Below are 13,333 nucleotides of genomic sequence, written 5' to 3' on the forward strand. Positions count from 1 at the left end.
CCCTGCTGAGAGCAATTGCCTCACAGCCCCTTCTGGTCCCCCTCTTATCTCTGACAGCAGCTGGTACTAGGTGCTGCAGAGGAAGAGGCAGGAAAAGCTGTAACAGACAGTTCTGAAATTCTCGTCCCGTGGAGAAATACCTTAAACGATCAGCGTGCATTTAGCTTAGGGCATAAGCGTAAGACTTTGACCTTTCTCGCACTAGTCACACAAGGCAAGGTCTCCTTAAGTTTATTCCTCTTTAAAATCGTACTGAGCTCTCTGCCATAATTCATAGTTTTCATAGACATTAGGGCTGGAAGGGACCTCGCGAGATCATCGGGTCCAGCCCCCCTGCCCATGGGGCAGGAAGTCAGCTGGGGTCAGACCACGCCAGCAAGATAAGCATCCACGCATTTGGTAATGGTAGCAGGGGACAGCAAGTTCCACTATAGATTATATGAAAAAAGATTTCCTTATTTCAATGTTATACTTGCTATCCTTCCATCGTTACTGCTCTTAGCGGCATGGCTTTGCTTTGCGTAGGAAGGAGAAAACGTAGGAAAAATTTCACAATTCGTTTCCACGCTTTTACACATTTCAGCTTCGCAAGCAGGCCCCTATTCCCTAAACCAGACTGACAGCCTCTGGAGAAAAGTGCGTGACAAAACCCTTGGAGAGGGAATAGCCAGAACCCTGACGTACTTCTTTGCCCCTCCTCTCTCTGTCAAAACTCGAAGAGAGGGAAGATGTTTATAGCATGCGAGTTCCCTGTTGTCATTTCAGGAACAGGGATAACAGGAAAGAAAACCATCCAGCAATCATTTAGGTATTCAGCTGACAAAACAGGGCTTGCATAATTCGAAATGCCATTGCGAAATATCCATTAAAAATACTTATTGCAGCTTAGTCTGTTTTCTTGTGGCCATCTCCAAAGAACCCCAGCGCGTCTGAAATGAAAGAAGTCGGGGGCAAACACTTTGCAAGCCTGCAGCTGGGAGTTTCTGGACCTATCAATGAATTTTATTAGCATAAATCATTTGAGGCACTTTTTTTTTCAAGTTGAAACCCCACTTCCCAGCAGGCTGCGAATGATTTTTATATAGGAAGTGCCAACTTGTCATCTTAGTTGGACATTTTCCTTTTTCCATGCGGTGTTAGTGAGATGGGCACAAAAAAAAGAAAAGAAATGAAGGCAAAGAGGGGCACAATGCAAGTAAAATCAAGGTTTGATCTTGCAGTGTGCTGCCTGCGCTTGGTTCTGCTTTCCTTCCTGTGAAGTTCCTGTGCTTGGAGTGTGTCCGAGGCAATAAGGTAATATGTCACGTGTAATGCAAGCTAAGGAGAGGAGTGAATTAGCCATCAGACAGGAATAGAGAAGGGAAGGAAGTGTTTGAATTAGAGTTGGAGTTTATCATCCAGTCCAGCTCCTGGCCACAGCAGGGTTATTCCCAAGGATCTGTTTTCTCATGCGTTGCCCAGATAGTTTTTCATGAATCCCTGCAAGACACTGAGTTGAGGGGCCAGGGGTGTGAGAGGTGCATGCAAGAGCCTCCTCGTCAGCCGTGCTAGTACATCACAGCCGTGAATCAAAGAACGACCTGGATTCTCTTTTCAGTGAAGGATACTTCTTCTCAAGCTCAGTCTCATGCGCCCTCCAAGAGCTGGGCCTGAATAAAAACGCTTGTATTGAATAGAAACGCTTGTATTGAGTTCAGATTTGAGGTGGAGACATTTCACCTGCTGTCCAGATCTGCTGGCGCTGAAAATAAGTCTTCTGTCCAGCTTCCTTCTCGTAATTCTGACTCAGGCTTCCAGTAATTGGGGATGGCTGAAAAAAAAAAAGAGGAGGAAATAATAGCCATGTGGTTGTGTCTGTGGGCTTCCCATCTTTCACTTCTGTCTTTGGAGCAGACCTCTCTCTGTAGGCCTGGCAGCCTTCTCAAGTGTTCAACTGAAATCACGCCGCTCGTGCAGTCGTTGATTACTTTTGGACTCGGGGCTTTGCTAGCTTGACCGTAGCCTCTCTGTAGGCAATTCCAGTGTCCTGTTGATTGTGCGGAGCCCCAGACCAAGGATCTCCTCAACTGTGTCTCCCAACAGGAGCGTCTCAGGAACCCTCTTAACTGGTTGTGGTGTCGGGGCTGGATACATGCTGTAACGATAATTAGCTCTGACACGGCACTTCTCATCCAGAGATATCCAGCCCATCCCTACAATCCCGTTGGACCAGGCTCCCAGTAGCAGTGGCCGACAGGAGTCTGTGCGCCTCTTACTGCCTAGCTAGGACCCCTGTAGTAGTTTGCCTGAACCTGAATGTTGCTTATGTGCATTCAGTCCCGGGCAGTGTCACTGCCTGTTGTGCTAAGCAGAGTGCTCCTGCACCCAGCACAGCCCAGAGGGCTTCGCCTTCAGCATCACTGCACAGTCCATCCTTTTATTGCCACTGTGAAAAGGGTGCTTTTCAAAATGGTATGTTAGGTTTGGTTAGGTGGAACCACTTGCCTTCAAGGCAATCTGTTGCAAGGCTGTGAAATATGTGTTCTTTCATTAATATTCAGTCCCTCCCCTGTGATGATTTTGCTGGGGTCTCCTCCTGCGGCCTCAAACCTGTGCTCTTTCTTTTCCGCTGAATGACTTGCTGCAGAATTCCTGGTCAAGTGCCGCAGCGCAGCATGAAACTGCTGATCCCACTGTACCGGTAACACTAGGGAAGCCACCAGCATCCCATTAAAGTCTTAAACTTGTCTGGGGGGCTGAGCACTAGTTTTCTACAGAGCTGCTTTGGGGAGAGATGAGGAAACAGCACTCAGTTCGTGAAGACCAGCTAGTCTTAATTGTTCCCAGTGCAGTGAAAACCCATTGTGCCCCCGATCGCTTTGATCAGGTGTTGAAAGGGACCATTGACCTACCAGAGTTAGAAGCGCTCTGAGAGTGGCAGGATGTGTGCAAGCAATTCATTACCATTACTGGAAATCAGGCAGATAAATGCTGTGCGTCTGGGGCGAGACAATGAGTGCAGTGTTCTTGGCTTGCAAGCCAAAGTGAGGAGGTTTGGTTTTAACTCGAGTGCTGTTATCATGCCTCTGCTGGAGAGTGAAGTCCCAGCGAGCAGGCATGCCCACACTCGGGAAGGAAGTGCACCCACAGGTGTACACTGTGGCGGCACAAACAGTCCCATGTTCTGTTGGTAGGTAGGTGTTCATCTGAGCTCACTTTCCAATAGGTTCTTGTCAAACAGCTCCACAATTGCCTGCAGGGCATCTGAAGGATCTTAGGCCCCGGGCCTTGTCACTCCAGCACCTTTGCAAACACTGAATTCCCCCTGTCAGGCAGGTGTATCAGCACAGGGCAGAAGTGAATCCTCAGAGGTGTCACAGTTTTGTGCTCGTCTCCGATCTGTCCTGCTTGGGTTTGGATGGCAGAGAAGCCAGGCTGCGTTCTCACCTCTGTGTGTTCTGTTCCAGCTGTACTCTCCTGGCAGACCATTCGTGGGCTTAGACAGCTTGAGTGACCAAGTTCCTGCTGTCCCGAACACCCCGCTCCTCGTAAGCTATCAGGTGAGAATGAGCATCTGCTGCTGCAGGTTTGGGTACAAGGCTTTTACCGTAATGTTAGAACCTGAAACAGGAAATCTGGGATCTGGGGATTGGTGAATGAGCAGCATCGAGAGGCCGTTTTGGCTAAAATGAATCAGATCTCGCTCCCTAGCGTGGATGGTGCTGTGCTGTGTCTGAGCCTGTGTAGCAGAGGTCAGCATACAGGTGGGCTCTGCTCACGCTGGCCAGCTGAAGACCTGTTCAGAACAATACAGTCTGGCCTGGCCTCTGAAGGTGGCTTCCAGCAAACTGTTGGATTCTGACAGGCTCCACTATTGCTCTGCTGCGTTCTGTAAGGAGAGGAGGGGAAGGCTGAGGGGTATGCCCCAGTGCTGGGTGATTTAAATGTGAGGGTCTTTGGCTTGTACTCAATGCTGCACGTGTATTTGATTCATGTTGTGTTTACCTTCAGTCGCAGACTCAGGCGGAGGAGGATGACGAAGGGGAAGAGGAAGAAGCAGAGGAGCTGGGGCACACGGAGACCTACGCGGATTACGTCCCTTCGAAGTGTGAGTCCCAGCACTGCCTTGTCCTATGCCGTGCTCTCTCTAGGTGTGGGGATCTGGGGTCGGTGCTGCTACTTCTGTGTCCGGCAGGCAGGGGAGCAGGGTTTGCATTGCTACCTCTCCTATGCACATCTTTGGATGTGGGCTTCACAGGCCTGTTCAGATGCTGCTCTGCTTTCTGTTCCCTGTTTTAGCAGCAGGCAGGGCTGTTGGCTAATTCAGGGGGTGACTCAGCAGCCCAGGCCATCTCCAGAGGGAAAGGCAGCATCATGTTGGATTTTCCCAAAAATTCCTGAAGTAGAAGCAGTGATTAGAAGCATAGTCCTGCCCTCTCAGTTCCCAGCTCTTCTGCTGCTATCTCACTGTGGTTTTGGGCCAGTCACTCAGCCACCCTCAGCTTTCCCAGTAAAAACACGAGGATGATAGCAAGCCTGCCACGGTTCTGGGAGGCCTCGGGCTTTCAGTGAAGTGCCTTGGGGTCTGTGGGTGAAATGCTGTGGCCAAGCACAGCAGGTTTGTTTGGTGACAGTTTCTCATGTCCTTCCTTCTAGCCAAGCTCGGGAAACACCACCCCGACCGGGTGGTGGAGACGAGCACGCTGTCCAGTGTCCCCCCGCCTGACATCACCTACGCCCTTTCCCTTCCGAGCTCAGTTGCCGAAGATGGGTCCCTCTCTGCACTACAGCTGGAGGCAATTGTGTATGCTTGCCAGGTAGGCCGGCTTCCCCGCACTCTGGAATGAAATGAAACCAGAGCTTTCAGGAGCACGATGGTTATAAGCAGAAAATACAGCAGCCTGGGAGCATTGGAGCCCAGTGCAGATTTTAGATGCCATTAAGTGAGTGTTGTCTAACAGTGGGTGCCAGGAAAAGCAGAGCTGACGGAGCTTGAGTTCAAAGAGACTGAATTCTCAGCTCCTGGGACCTGGTGGGGCTCAGGCTTTCTGTCTTGGCCCCTGTATCCTATCCGACTTGTGCCCAGTCGCTCAGCTTTGTGCGCATCCCTTTACCTGTGTGGAGCCCCCTGCTACCAGCAAGCTGGGGTTGGTCACTGGTGGCAGATTGGGGTGCTCTGACACCACATGTGAGAGATGGCAGCAAAGGGTGGGTCTGTGGTAACTCCCAACTGTGGTTTGGACTTTGCAGCAACATGAAGTTTTATTACCCAACGGGCAGCGAGCTGGATTTCTCATCGGGGATGGGGCTGGAGTCGGAAAGGGCAGAACAGTTGCCGGGATCATCTTTGAAAATTATCTGAAGGGGAGGAAGAAGTCCCTGTGGTAAGTGTCCTCTGAGAACTAACATGTCAGGCATTCCCAAAGGCAGATGCGGGCTCTGGAGCTGACTCACTCCATGGCCTTGGGTGAATCATTTCTACCTCTCAGGACCCATTTGCCTGTCTCTGCAATGGGCCTGTTTGCCCTGCAGGGGTGATGGGAGGATGAATTATTGTTAATACAGCACTTTGAAGTGGCAGATCATGTATGTGCAGAGGGGAGTCTAAACTCCTGCTCTCATCGACGCCAGTGGGAGCTACCCATAGATTTCACAGGCTGAGTTGATGGGTATTTGTTGCAGAAACATTGCACAATGCTCCAGGCAAGTCCTGCTCAGGGCTTGAGGCTGCTGTCAGATATTGCACCGGAGTGTAGGGAGCCTGAGAAGTGACTGGTTTTGCTCCACCTGCAGCATCTAGTCGCTGCACTTCATTGAATCTGCCCCAACGTGCTGTCTCCTTCACCAGATAACCAGATCCGTGCTTTCCTGTAGGTTCAGTGTCTCCAACGATCTCAAGTACGATGCAGAGAGAGACCTGAAGGACATTAATGCCCCCAACATTCCGGTGCATGCTTTAAACAAGGTAAGGAGGGGATTCCAAGGCTGCCGTCCAGGCGCGGTTGATAGGCAGCATCTTTCCCAGCAGGTTATGCAGCGTGTGTATCCCAGCCTTGTGGCATGTTCAGGGGAGAGAGGAGCAGTTGGCAGCCTGGGGGGTGGTTATCCTCATTGCAGTGTGTTCTTTCTGGTCTGGGCTCTGTTAGTGGAGTTGCACAGACTCGTTTCCCAGTTGCACTACACATCCGTAGTAACTGCAGGTCCTTTGATTTCTGCAAAAGTAAAAGGCGTCTTGGGGCAGGGTCACACAGCATGCTAGTTTTTCCTAGAGTGTGTGTGCAAGTGTTGCACATACTACAGCAGCAAGACCTGCTCATTCAGAGGCATGGTGTGAAGTGGCCTAAATGTGCATGTTCCTCAGGGTCCCTTTTTCTGTTCCTGTTAGTAACAGGACCTGAGGGGGGAGATATATCCATGAACTCCTGATGCTGGGCCTGGCAAAAACCCAACACAACGGGTTCTGAACATGCATCCCCTTTAAGGTCACTCGAGCGAGTCTGTGCCTGCCTGACTTCCTCACTTGCAGTGCTAAGCAGATGTTAGCACTGCATTGCAGTTCCTTCCAGAGGAATCTTCCTGTACTCAATAGCAGTTGTTTAAAGTTTTTCTTGTGCGTGTCTAGCTCCTGCCTAGCTCACCGAAACGCCTACCATTTCACTAGGCGTGCTGTTGAGCATCCACAATTCCCACCAAAGTCCATGGGAACTGCATGTGTTCAGCATCTCTGAAATCAGGCCTTCCGTGGACTGAAACAGCTGTTTGCCCTTAAAACCAAGAGGGCTTTGAATGGCATTTTCTGCAACTCATTGTATGCTTTGTTTTTCCTTTGTACAATGAAGTCAGGTACAGTTGAACCGTAACGATATTGTACAATAAACAGGAAGCCATCTTCTGCAAGGAGGTAAACAACCAGCGGGGAGAGGCTTTTAATTATAACGTGCAAAGCTGTTGCTTAAAAAAAGAAATAAGTGACTCCAGCCAGCCAAGTACTTGCCTCCAAGTCAGGATTCTGTGTTCATTAAATAGATCCAGATGTGCCAGCACGCTGACAGTGAGAGACAGACATCTAAGTGCTAAAGGTCTCTGTCATCATGAAACCTCTGTGCCAAATACAAGCCTTAAAGAAGTTTGTTATTAGTGAGCCTTCATGTCTCTTCTTCCCATACTGGTTGCACAATATGAGTATAACGCTCCTTATATGCAACACAGCGTGTTGCATACGCCCTGTATCTGCCGTCTTCCGAGCTGTTTTGGTTTCAGGCAGGCGATGAAGTGAAATGTGCTATACATAAGCATTCTGAGTGCCTGGTCTTTTCTTACCCTTTCCCTATAGATTAAATACGGTGACACAGCTACCTCAGAGGGAGTCCTATTTGCCACTTACCCTGCTTTGATCGGTGAAAGCCAAGCGGGCGGACAGCACAGAACACGATTAAAGCAGATTATGGACTGGTGCGGGGAGAACTTCGACGGAGTTGTATCCTAGAAAGATAACCGATATCTGTCTCCAGGGAGCTGAGCTCAGTAAAGCCACTGGTATCAGCTGTCCCAGATGAGTGAGCTCATTCTGGTCATGAAATGGGATTTTGAAAATGCCCCATGTGACTTTTTCGGGCAAGTGGCTGGCATTTGTGCTACCGGGTCCCTTCAATCCCATTTGAAAATCTTCCCGTTAGAGCCATCTGTGGGAATAGAGGCTGGGTGGATATGTGACTAATATTTTCAGCATTCTTCCCCTCTGCGTGACAATGGGACCTAATTCAATAGGGAACAACAGAGGAAGGGTGGAGAATTGCTGCAGCCTTTGAGGAGCAGGGGGCCCAGGGAGCCTGGAGTGAGAGGTTCTGGGTGGGTGGGATTCAGCTTGAAGGGGATTCAGCTATGCTGGAGGCAGCTGGCTTGGGATTTCCTTCTCTTCCCTCAATAAATACCATGCACCTCGTTCTCCTTAACTGACATTCCCCCGTAGATCGTATTCGATGAATGCCACAAAGCCAAAAATGCTAGTTCCACTAAAATTGGCAAAGCAGTGTTGGACCTTCAAAACAAACTGCCTCTATCCAGGGTCGTCTATGCCAGTGCCACAGGTAAGAGTCTGTGCTGGGGGATTCCCTAGTTCCAGTCAGCTAATAAGGTGTTGGCTGAAAAAATACAGTCACATGCACCGCATGTGACCATCCTTTAATGCAGGGGACTTGCAAGTCAGGACTCGTGGCTTTCTTCCTAGCTGGGCAACTCGTCTTGTGACCTTTGGGCAAGTCCTCTTAACCCCTTGCCTGCTGGCTGGTCAGTCTGTATAGCACTGCTTCCCTGCCAGCATACAATGAGGGCAGGGTTTTGCAAAGCTCTCTGAAAGGGCCCACAGAAGCAAGAAAAGTAACTCCTTGTTGGAAAATGCAGTCAGAATTTATTGTGAGCTTTCAAAAGGGCTGGCTCACTCGAGGCCTGCCTAGGGCGAAGCTATGTGCAGCTGCTGTGGTTTGCTAACAGTGCGTTCCTTGCAAACAGGTGCCTCCGAGCCAAAAAACATGATATACATGAGCCGCCTGGGGATCTGGGGAGAGGGCACCCCCTTCCGTTCGTTTGATGAGTTCCTGCATGCAATTGAAAAGAGGTAGGTCCTGGGAGTCCTACGTGGCTTTTCTTCTACCAGTCCTGGCTTTGGTTTGGGTCAGGAAGAAACCCATTGCTTGGCGGCACTGCTCTTTGCCACTAGTTCCCTGGCTGTGCCCTTTTCCTTCCTTCCCGGCTCCCCATCTGTTTGGCTATTAAGTACTGAGCTGTCCTGTCAATGATGGAGCAGAACACTGTGTCCTCCTTAGCAATGAGTGTTAAATGAAGGCAGCTGCCAGTGTCTGTTCAGAATAAGAGCAGACATGGCTTGTGCTAGAGCTCTTCTGGAGGAGCAGGGGAGAAGATGAGGCTGTTGCAGTTCCCGCTGGTCAGACAGCCTCGCCTCTCATTTTGGTTTCACCATCAGCTCCACTGGGCTTAGAGAGAAAGAGGTGAAGAGATTTGCTCACCCAGGAAATGTGGAATGGGGCCTGCAGTGTAGGGACAACGAGGCAGGGTTTGTTACTGCCCAAAGAGAACTTGATGGAAATGCCAAACCCTAGCCTCAGGCCTTAGTTCTCCAGCTGGGCCTGCTCCTCATTGCTGCTGTTCAGAGCAAAGGGATTTCCCTAATGGCCTGCATCCATCTTTCCTCCTCAGGGGCGTTGGTGCAATGGAAATCGTGGCGATGGACATGAAAGTGAGTGGAATGTACATTGCCAGGCAGCTCAGTTTCTCTGGAGTCACTTTCAGGATAGAGGAAATCCCGCTGGATCAGCAGTACAAGCTTGTCTACAACAAAGCAGCACAGCTGGTGAGCCGGGTCCCCACCATCCCTCAGCTCTCTCCAGAGGGCCGTGACAACAGTTGTGACATCCCAGCAGTGTTAATATCCATGACACAAATGTGTTACTGACCTGCATCTCTTGTCGATGCTTCCAGTGGGCAGAGGCATTGATGGTGTTCCAGCAGGCTGCCGACTGGATTGGCCTGGAGTCTCGGAAGTCCTTGTGGGGTCAGTTCTGGTCTGCTCACCAGCGTTTCTTCAAGTATCTCTGTATCGCTGCTAAAGTCCGGCGCCTTGTTGAGCTCGCCAAAGAGGAGCTGGCAAAGGACAAGGTATGGCACTTGAGCCCAGCTGTGGAGGTTCAGTAAGCACATCTCCTGGCAGGAGGTGGGCATTCAAGGGAGGTCTCACAGATGCTGTTCTGTAGCAGGGAAGCTGACTGTTCTTGCAGCATGGCTGGAAGATGATGGTGAAGCCTTTTGACATCACTGAGATGTTTACAAGGATCACTGGAGCCAAACAGGGTTGCCTGGTTCCAGATAACACACACAGTCTAAGTCCCACAGCCCTGCTGACGGCCCCTCTCTATGTTGCTTGAGAACTGTGTCATACTGAGGTGAATGAGCATTGTCTCATCTTTCATGCCACTGGTCTTCCCCCAGCATAAACCTGTTGCATACTGAAGCCCAGCCACGCATTGCTTAGTAAATACTTCTCTGTCACCTGGGTGGGATAGTGGGGAAGAAAGGTTTTTTCACAGAAGTTAATCCATGATTGTTCCCAATGAAGAGGCCACATGTTGCTTAGGGTATCGATGACTTGAAGGTATCTAGCACTTGTTGGTGAAATCAGGTCTTCAGGGGTTTCATTTCCAGCCGTTCAGGATGAATGCAGGATCGTCCTTAGCACTGTTTTACAGCAAACCTGATGCCACGCTTTTGGAAGAATGCTTTGAGTTGACTTAGAGCTGACAGATATACCCAATTTTTCAGCTCTGGCGTGTCTTGAACTTGCAGTCCCTTGGAACTGAGAAATTTCAGGCAGGAACAACGTAGAGCAATCGGCGAGTTTCTTATCAGGAAGGAAAAATAGTGCTGCCTGCTAATACTGGCAGGCTGCGAGGGCTGGCTTACAGTGTAGCATGACACCAGTTTGCTAACACAGGGCTGTGCTGCCCTTTGCCTCTTTCCCCAGTGCATCGTCATTGGGCTGCAGTCCACCGGCGAAGCGCGCACCAGGGAAGTCTTGGACGAGAACGACGGGCACCTAAACTGCTTTGTCTCTGCTGCAGAGTGAGTCCAGATCCTTGTGCTCTCGGGGCTGAGGAGGGAAAGTGGGAAGGCTTTAGCATGGTGGGCTCACTGCCAGGGTGGCTCATGTACTGCAGTTCTGCACAGGCATTGCCTTCCACCTCGAGCCCCGAAAAGGGTTCCCTGGGGCATTCAAGATGCTGCATTTCCCAGGCCCAAGCTTCTCGTGCACCCAGAAGAGCCATATGTGCAGCTGCCTGGGTTGTGTACCTGGGCAGGGGGGTGAAAGAGAGAGAGGGAGAGAGAGACATGCCTTTGATTTTTGCTGGGTATTTCGTTGAACTTATCTGGGTAACATGGCCCTCAACACCGAGATACCGCAGGGTATTTTTAAGCTTACAGTATTAAAAACCAATGAGCAACACAGCCCTATTTGGTGAGGGGTTTTAAGACCCTACAGATATCTTGACGTGGGACAGTACGATCAGACTTACTGTCCTGCTGCAAAGTTGGGATTCCAAACGATCACCTTTCGACATCGGTACAAAGCAGCAGATGGTGTCTCCGTGCCTTATCCCTGGAAAGTGCTAGCATGGGTTGGACTGATGCGTGTTCCTTTCTTTGTGACTAGGATAGCTCACTGTATTCAGCACAGGGTCAGCCACGTTCTCACAACTGCCTAAGTGAACTCAATCCATTTTCAAAAGCAATTCAGACCCAGTGGAGCCTCAGGCCCTGTGCTCTGTCCCCTCAAGGGAATAGTATGAGATCTCTCTCCCTGCACACCTCCAGGCAGTCTAAGTGGATTGGTCTGGCTTTACCCCCTGCCCTGGTTCCCTCTGTCTCACAGTGGGCAAGTATCACATCCATGCCTCACCACTTTTGCTTTCAGCATTTGTTTCAGCCAGAGCTCATTAAAGGCTCATCCACCGTCCCCGGGGCTTGACCCCCTCCCTGTGCAGTCAGCATCAAAGCATAATCTCTTATTTGCAAAACAGCCCACAGACACATCCTTTTGATTTCACCTCTTCTGATTTTTTTTTCCTTCTCCCCATTCACTGAGACCCACTACATAGCCCATGTTTGCATATCAGTGTCCTTTACTTGGGGGCGCAGCAATTCCCAGTTAGGCTCAGAAGAGTGTGTTTGTCAGAGACAAGCAAGCTGACCTCCTGTGCCATTTCTGGCAAGCCCAGTACCTGGCAGGGCAGTGGACACATTAGGCTGTGCAAAATGCTGAGATCTTTGGGAATGTCGGGACTTACCAGATTTTTCACTCCTGATGTAACAGCTTCTAAATCTAGAGTGTCCCACTTCAGACCTGCTATATAAAGATCTGATAGCTTTGGTGTGTCACGTGGCAGCACCACACCCGTGGTCGTCTGTGCTTATGTTGCTGTAGTTTCCCAGAACAGTTTTGCTCCCAGGTCTGGTAGAAGCAGGTGGAAATCTAAGAGAGAGAGCGTTGCCCCTTGTATTGCATGTGTGGCATTCACCCAAAGTCCCTGTTCCAAGGCTGCAGCTTTGCGGCCGCAACCCAAGCTATCTCACGTCGCTTCCCATCAGGGCCTTCTGGTGAAACAGCCTCAACCTCTCCACACGAGTCCCTGTTAGCCCGTAGATCTGAAGCGTACTGGCTCAGACTCGCTTGCAGGGAGGTAATGCTGGATTTACCCCCTTTCCCGCTTGCACAGAGCGCCCTCTCAGGTACACGCTGATACAGTATAACCAGCAGCTGTTCCTATTCCTGGTAGCTAGAATAAATTTTGCATCTTACTTTCAGAGGCGTCTTTCTATCACTAATTCAGAAGCACTTTCCTTCAACCAAAAGAAAGAGAGAAAAAGGAACTGGCATTAAAAGAAAACGTAAGACCACCCTCCTCTGCCCAGCATCTGACCTCCCGCCTTGCCGCTGCACCCCAGCCACTCAGCTTTCTGTGTCTCCTCCTTCCTTCCCCCACTTCATGCTTTTGCTACTTTGCCCTGGTTTTGGTTTGCCCCCTTTCAGATCCCTGCAACAGTCTCATCCTAGGCATGTAGCTAGTTGCCCTCCAGACCATTTCCCCACCCTCGAAACCTCTCTCCTTTCCCCCAAAGTGGTTACTAGCCCTTGTGACTTGCCCGGTAGCCATGCCCCCTTCCCCCTCCTCCTGCAACACAGGTTACTCCTGCTCTCTCTAGACTGATGGGCAGAGTCCCAGCTGCACGTGCGAGCCCTCTTGCTGCCAGAGAGTTTTTCTGTCCCGCACCCCTAACCTTATAGCATGGCAGGTGCCCTGGAAAACATCCAGTCACCTAGCAAAGCCGCAGCTGCAGGTAAGAACAGTCTCCCGTGTGACCCGGGGTTCTCTGCAAGTGGGATGGGGCAAAAGTGGGAAAAGGACAGAGTGGTGCCGATGGCTCGATGGAAGCAGCCCTAGCAGGCTGCCACAGGCCCAGTCGCAAGCAGGGGCCCGTCTTGCTGCACTTGGGAGTCAGTGATTGCTCTCCTGCCAACGCTAACACGCCAGCCTCTTTCCTCTAGTGACAGTTAAGTCTGCACCTTCTCCACAGAGGTGGAGGGGCGGGACACACTGCTTTGCTAACACAGCACCTAGCTAGAACCAGGCTCAGCCATGCTCAGGAGGTCATGGCCAGCCTCAGCCCTGATGAGAGTGGCTCGTTCTTCCTTCCTTCCTTCCTTCCTTTCTCTCTCTCTCTCTCTCTCTCTCTCTTTCTTTCTCTTTCTCTCTCTGTCTCTCTCTTTCTCTTCTAAGTTGTCCCT

The 13,333-nt window shown here is 50.5% G+C and overlaps 1 protein-coding gene across 6 annotated transcripts in view; it reads left to right on the top strand.

Moving 5' to 3' along the window:
* The window catches only part of SBNO2 (strawberry notch homolog 2), an 89,345-nt gene that overhangs the window by 63,663 nt on the left and 12,349 nt on the right, over positions 1–13,333 (top strand). For all 6 annotated transcript variants that reach the window (XM_025196416.1, XM_014528029.2, XM_014528030.2 and 3 more), the window contains 12 exons: positions 3,447–3,539; positions 3,991–4,087; positions 4,636–4,796; positions 5,230–5,363; positions 5,854–5,944; positions 7,313–7,456; positions 7,949–8,066; positions 8,488–8,593; positions 9,193–9,346; positions 9,475–9,651; positions 10,514–10,611; positions 12,353–12,435. In XM_025196416.1, coding sequence (XP_025052201.1) covers positions 3,447–3,539; positions 3,991–4,087; positions 4,636–4,796; positions 5,230–5,363; positions 5,854–5,944; positions 7,313–7,456; positions 7,949–8,066; positions 8,488–8,593; positions 9,193–9,346; positions 9,475–9,651; positions 10,514–10,611; positions 12,353–12,435 — 1,456 coding nt within the window. The remainder of the gene's footprint in view (positions 1–3,446; positions 3,540–3,990; positions 4,088–4,635; positions 4,797–5,229; positions 5,364–5,853; positions 5,945–7,312; positions 7,457–7,948; positions 8,067–8,487; positions 8,594–9,192; positions 9,347–9,474; positions 9,652–10,513; positions 10,612–12,352; positions 12,436–13,333) is intronic.

This window comes from Alligator sinensis, unplaced genomic scaffold (assembly GCF_000455745.1).
Source record: "Alligator sinensis unplaced genomic scaffold, ASM45574v1 scaffold1295_1, whole genome shotgun sequence".
In the NCBI taxonomy this organism is placed as follows: domain Eukaryota; kingdom Metazoa; phylum Chordata; order Crocodylia; family Alligatoridae; genus Alligator; species Alligator sinensis.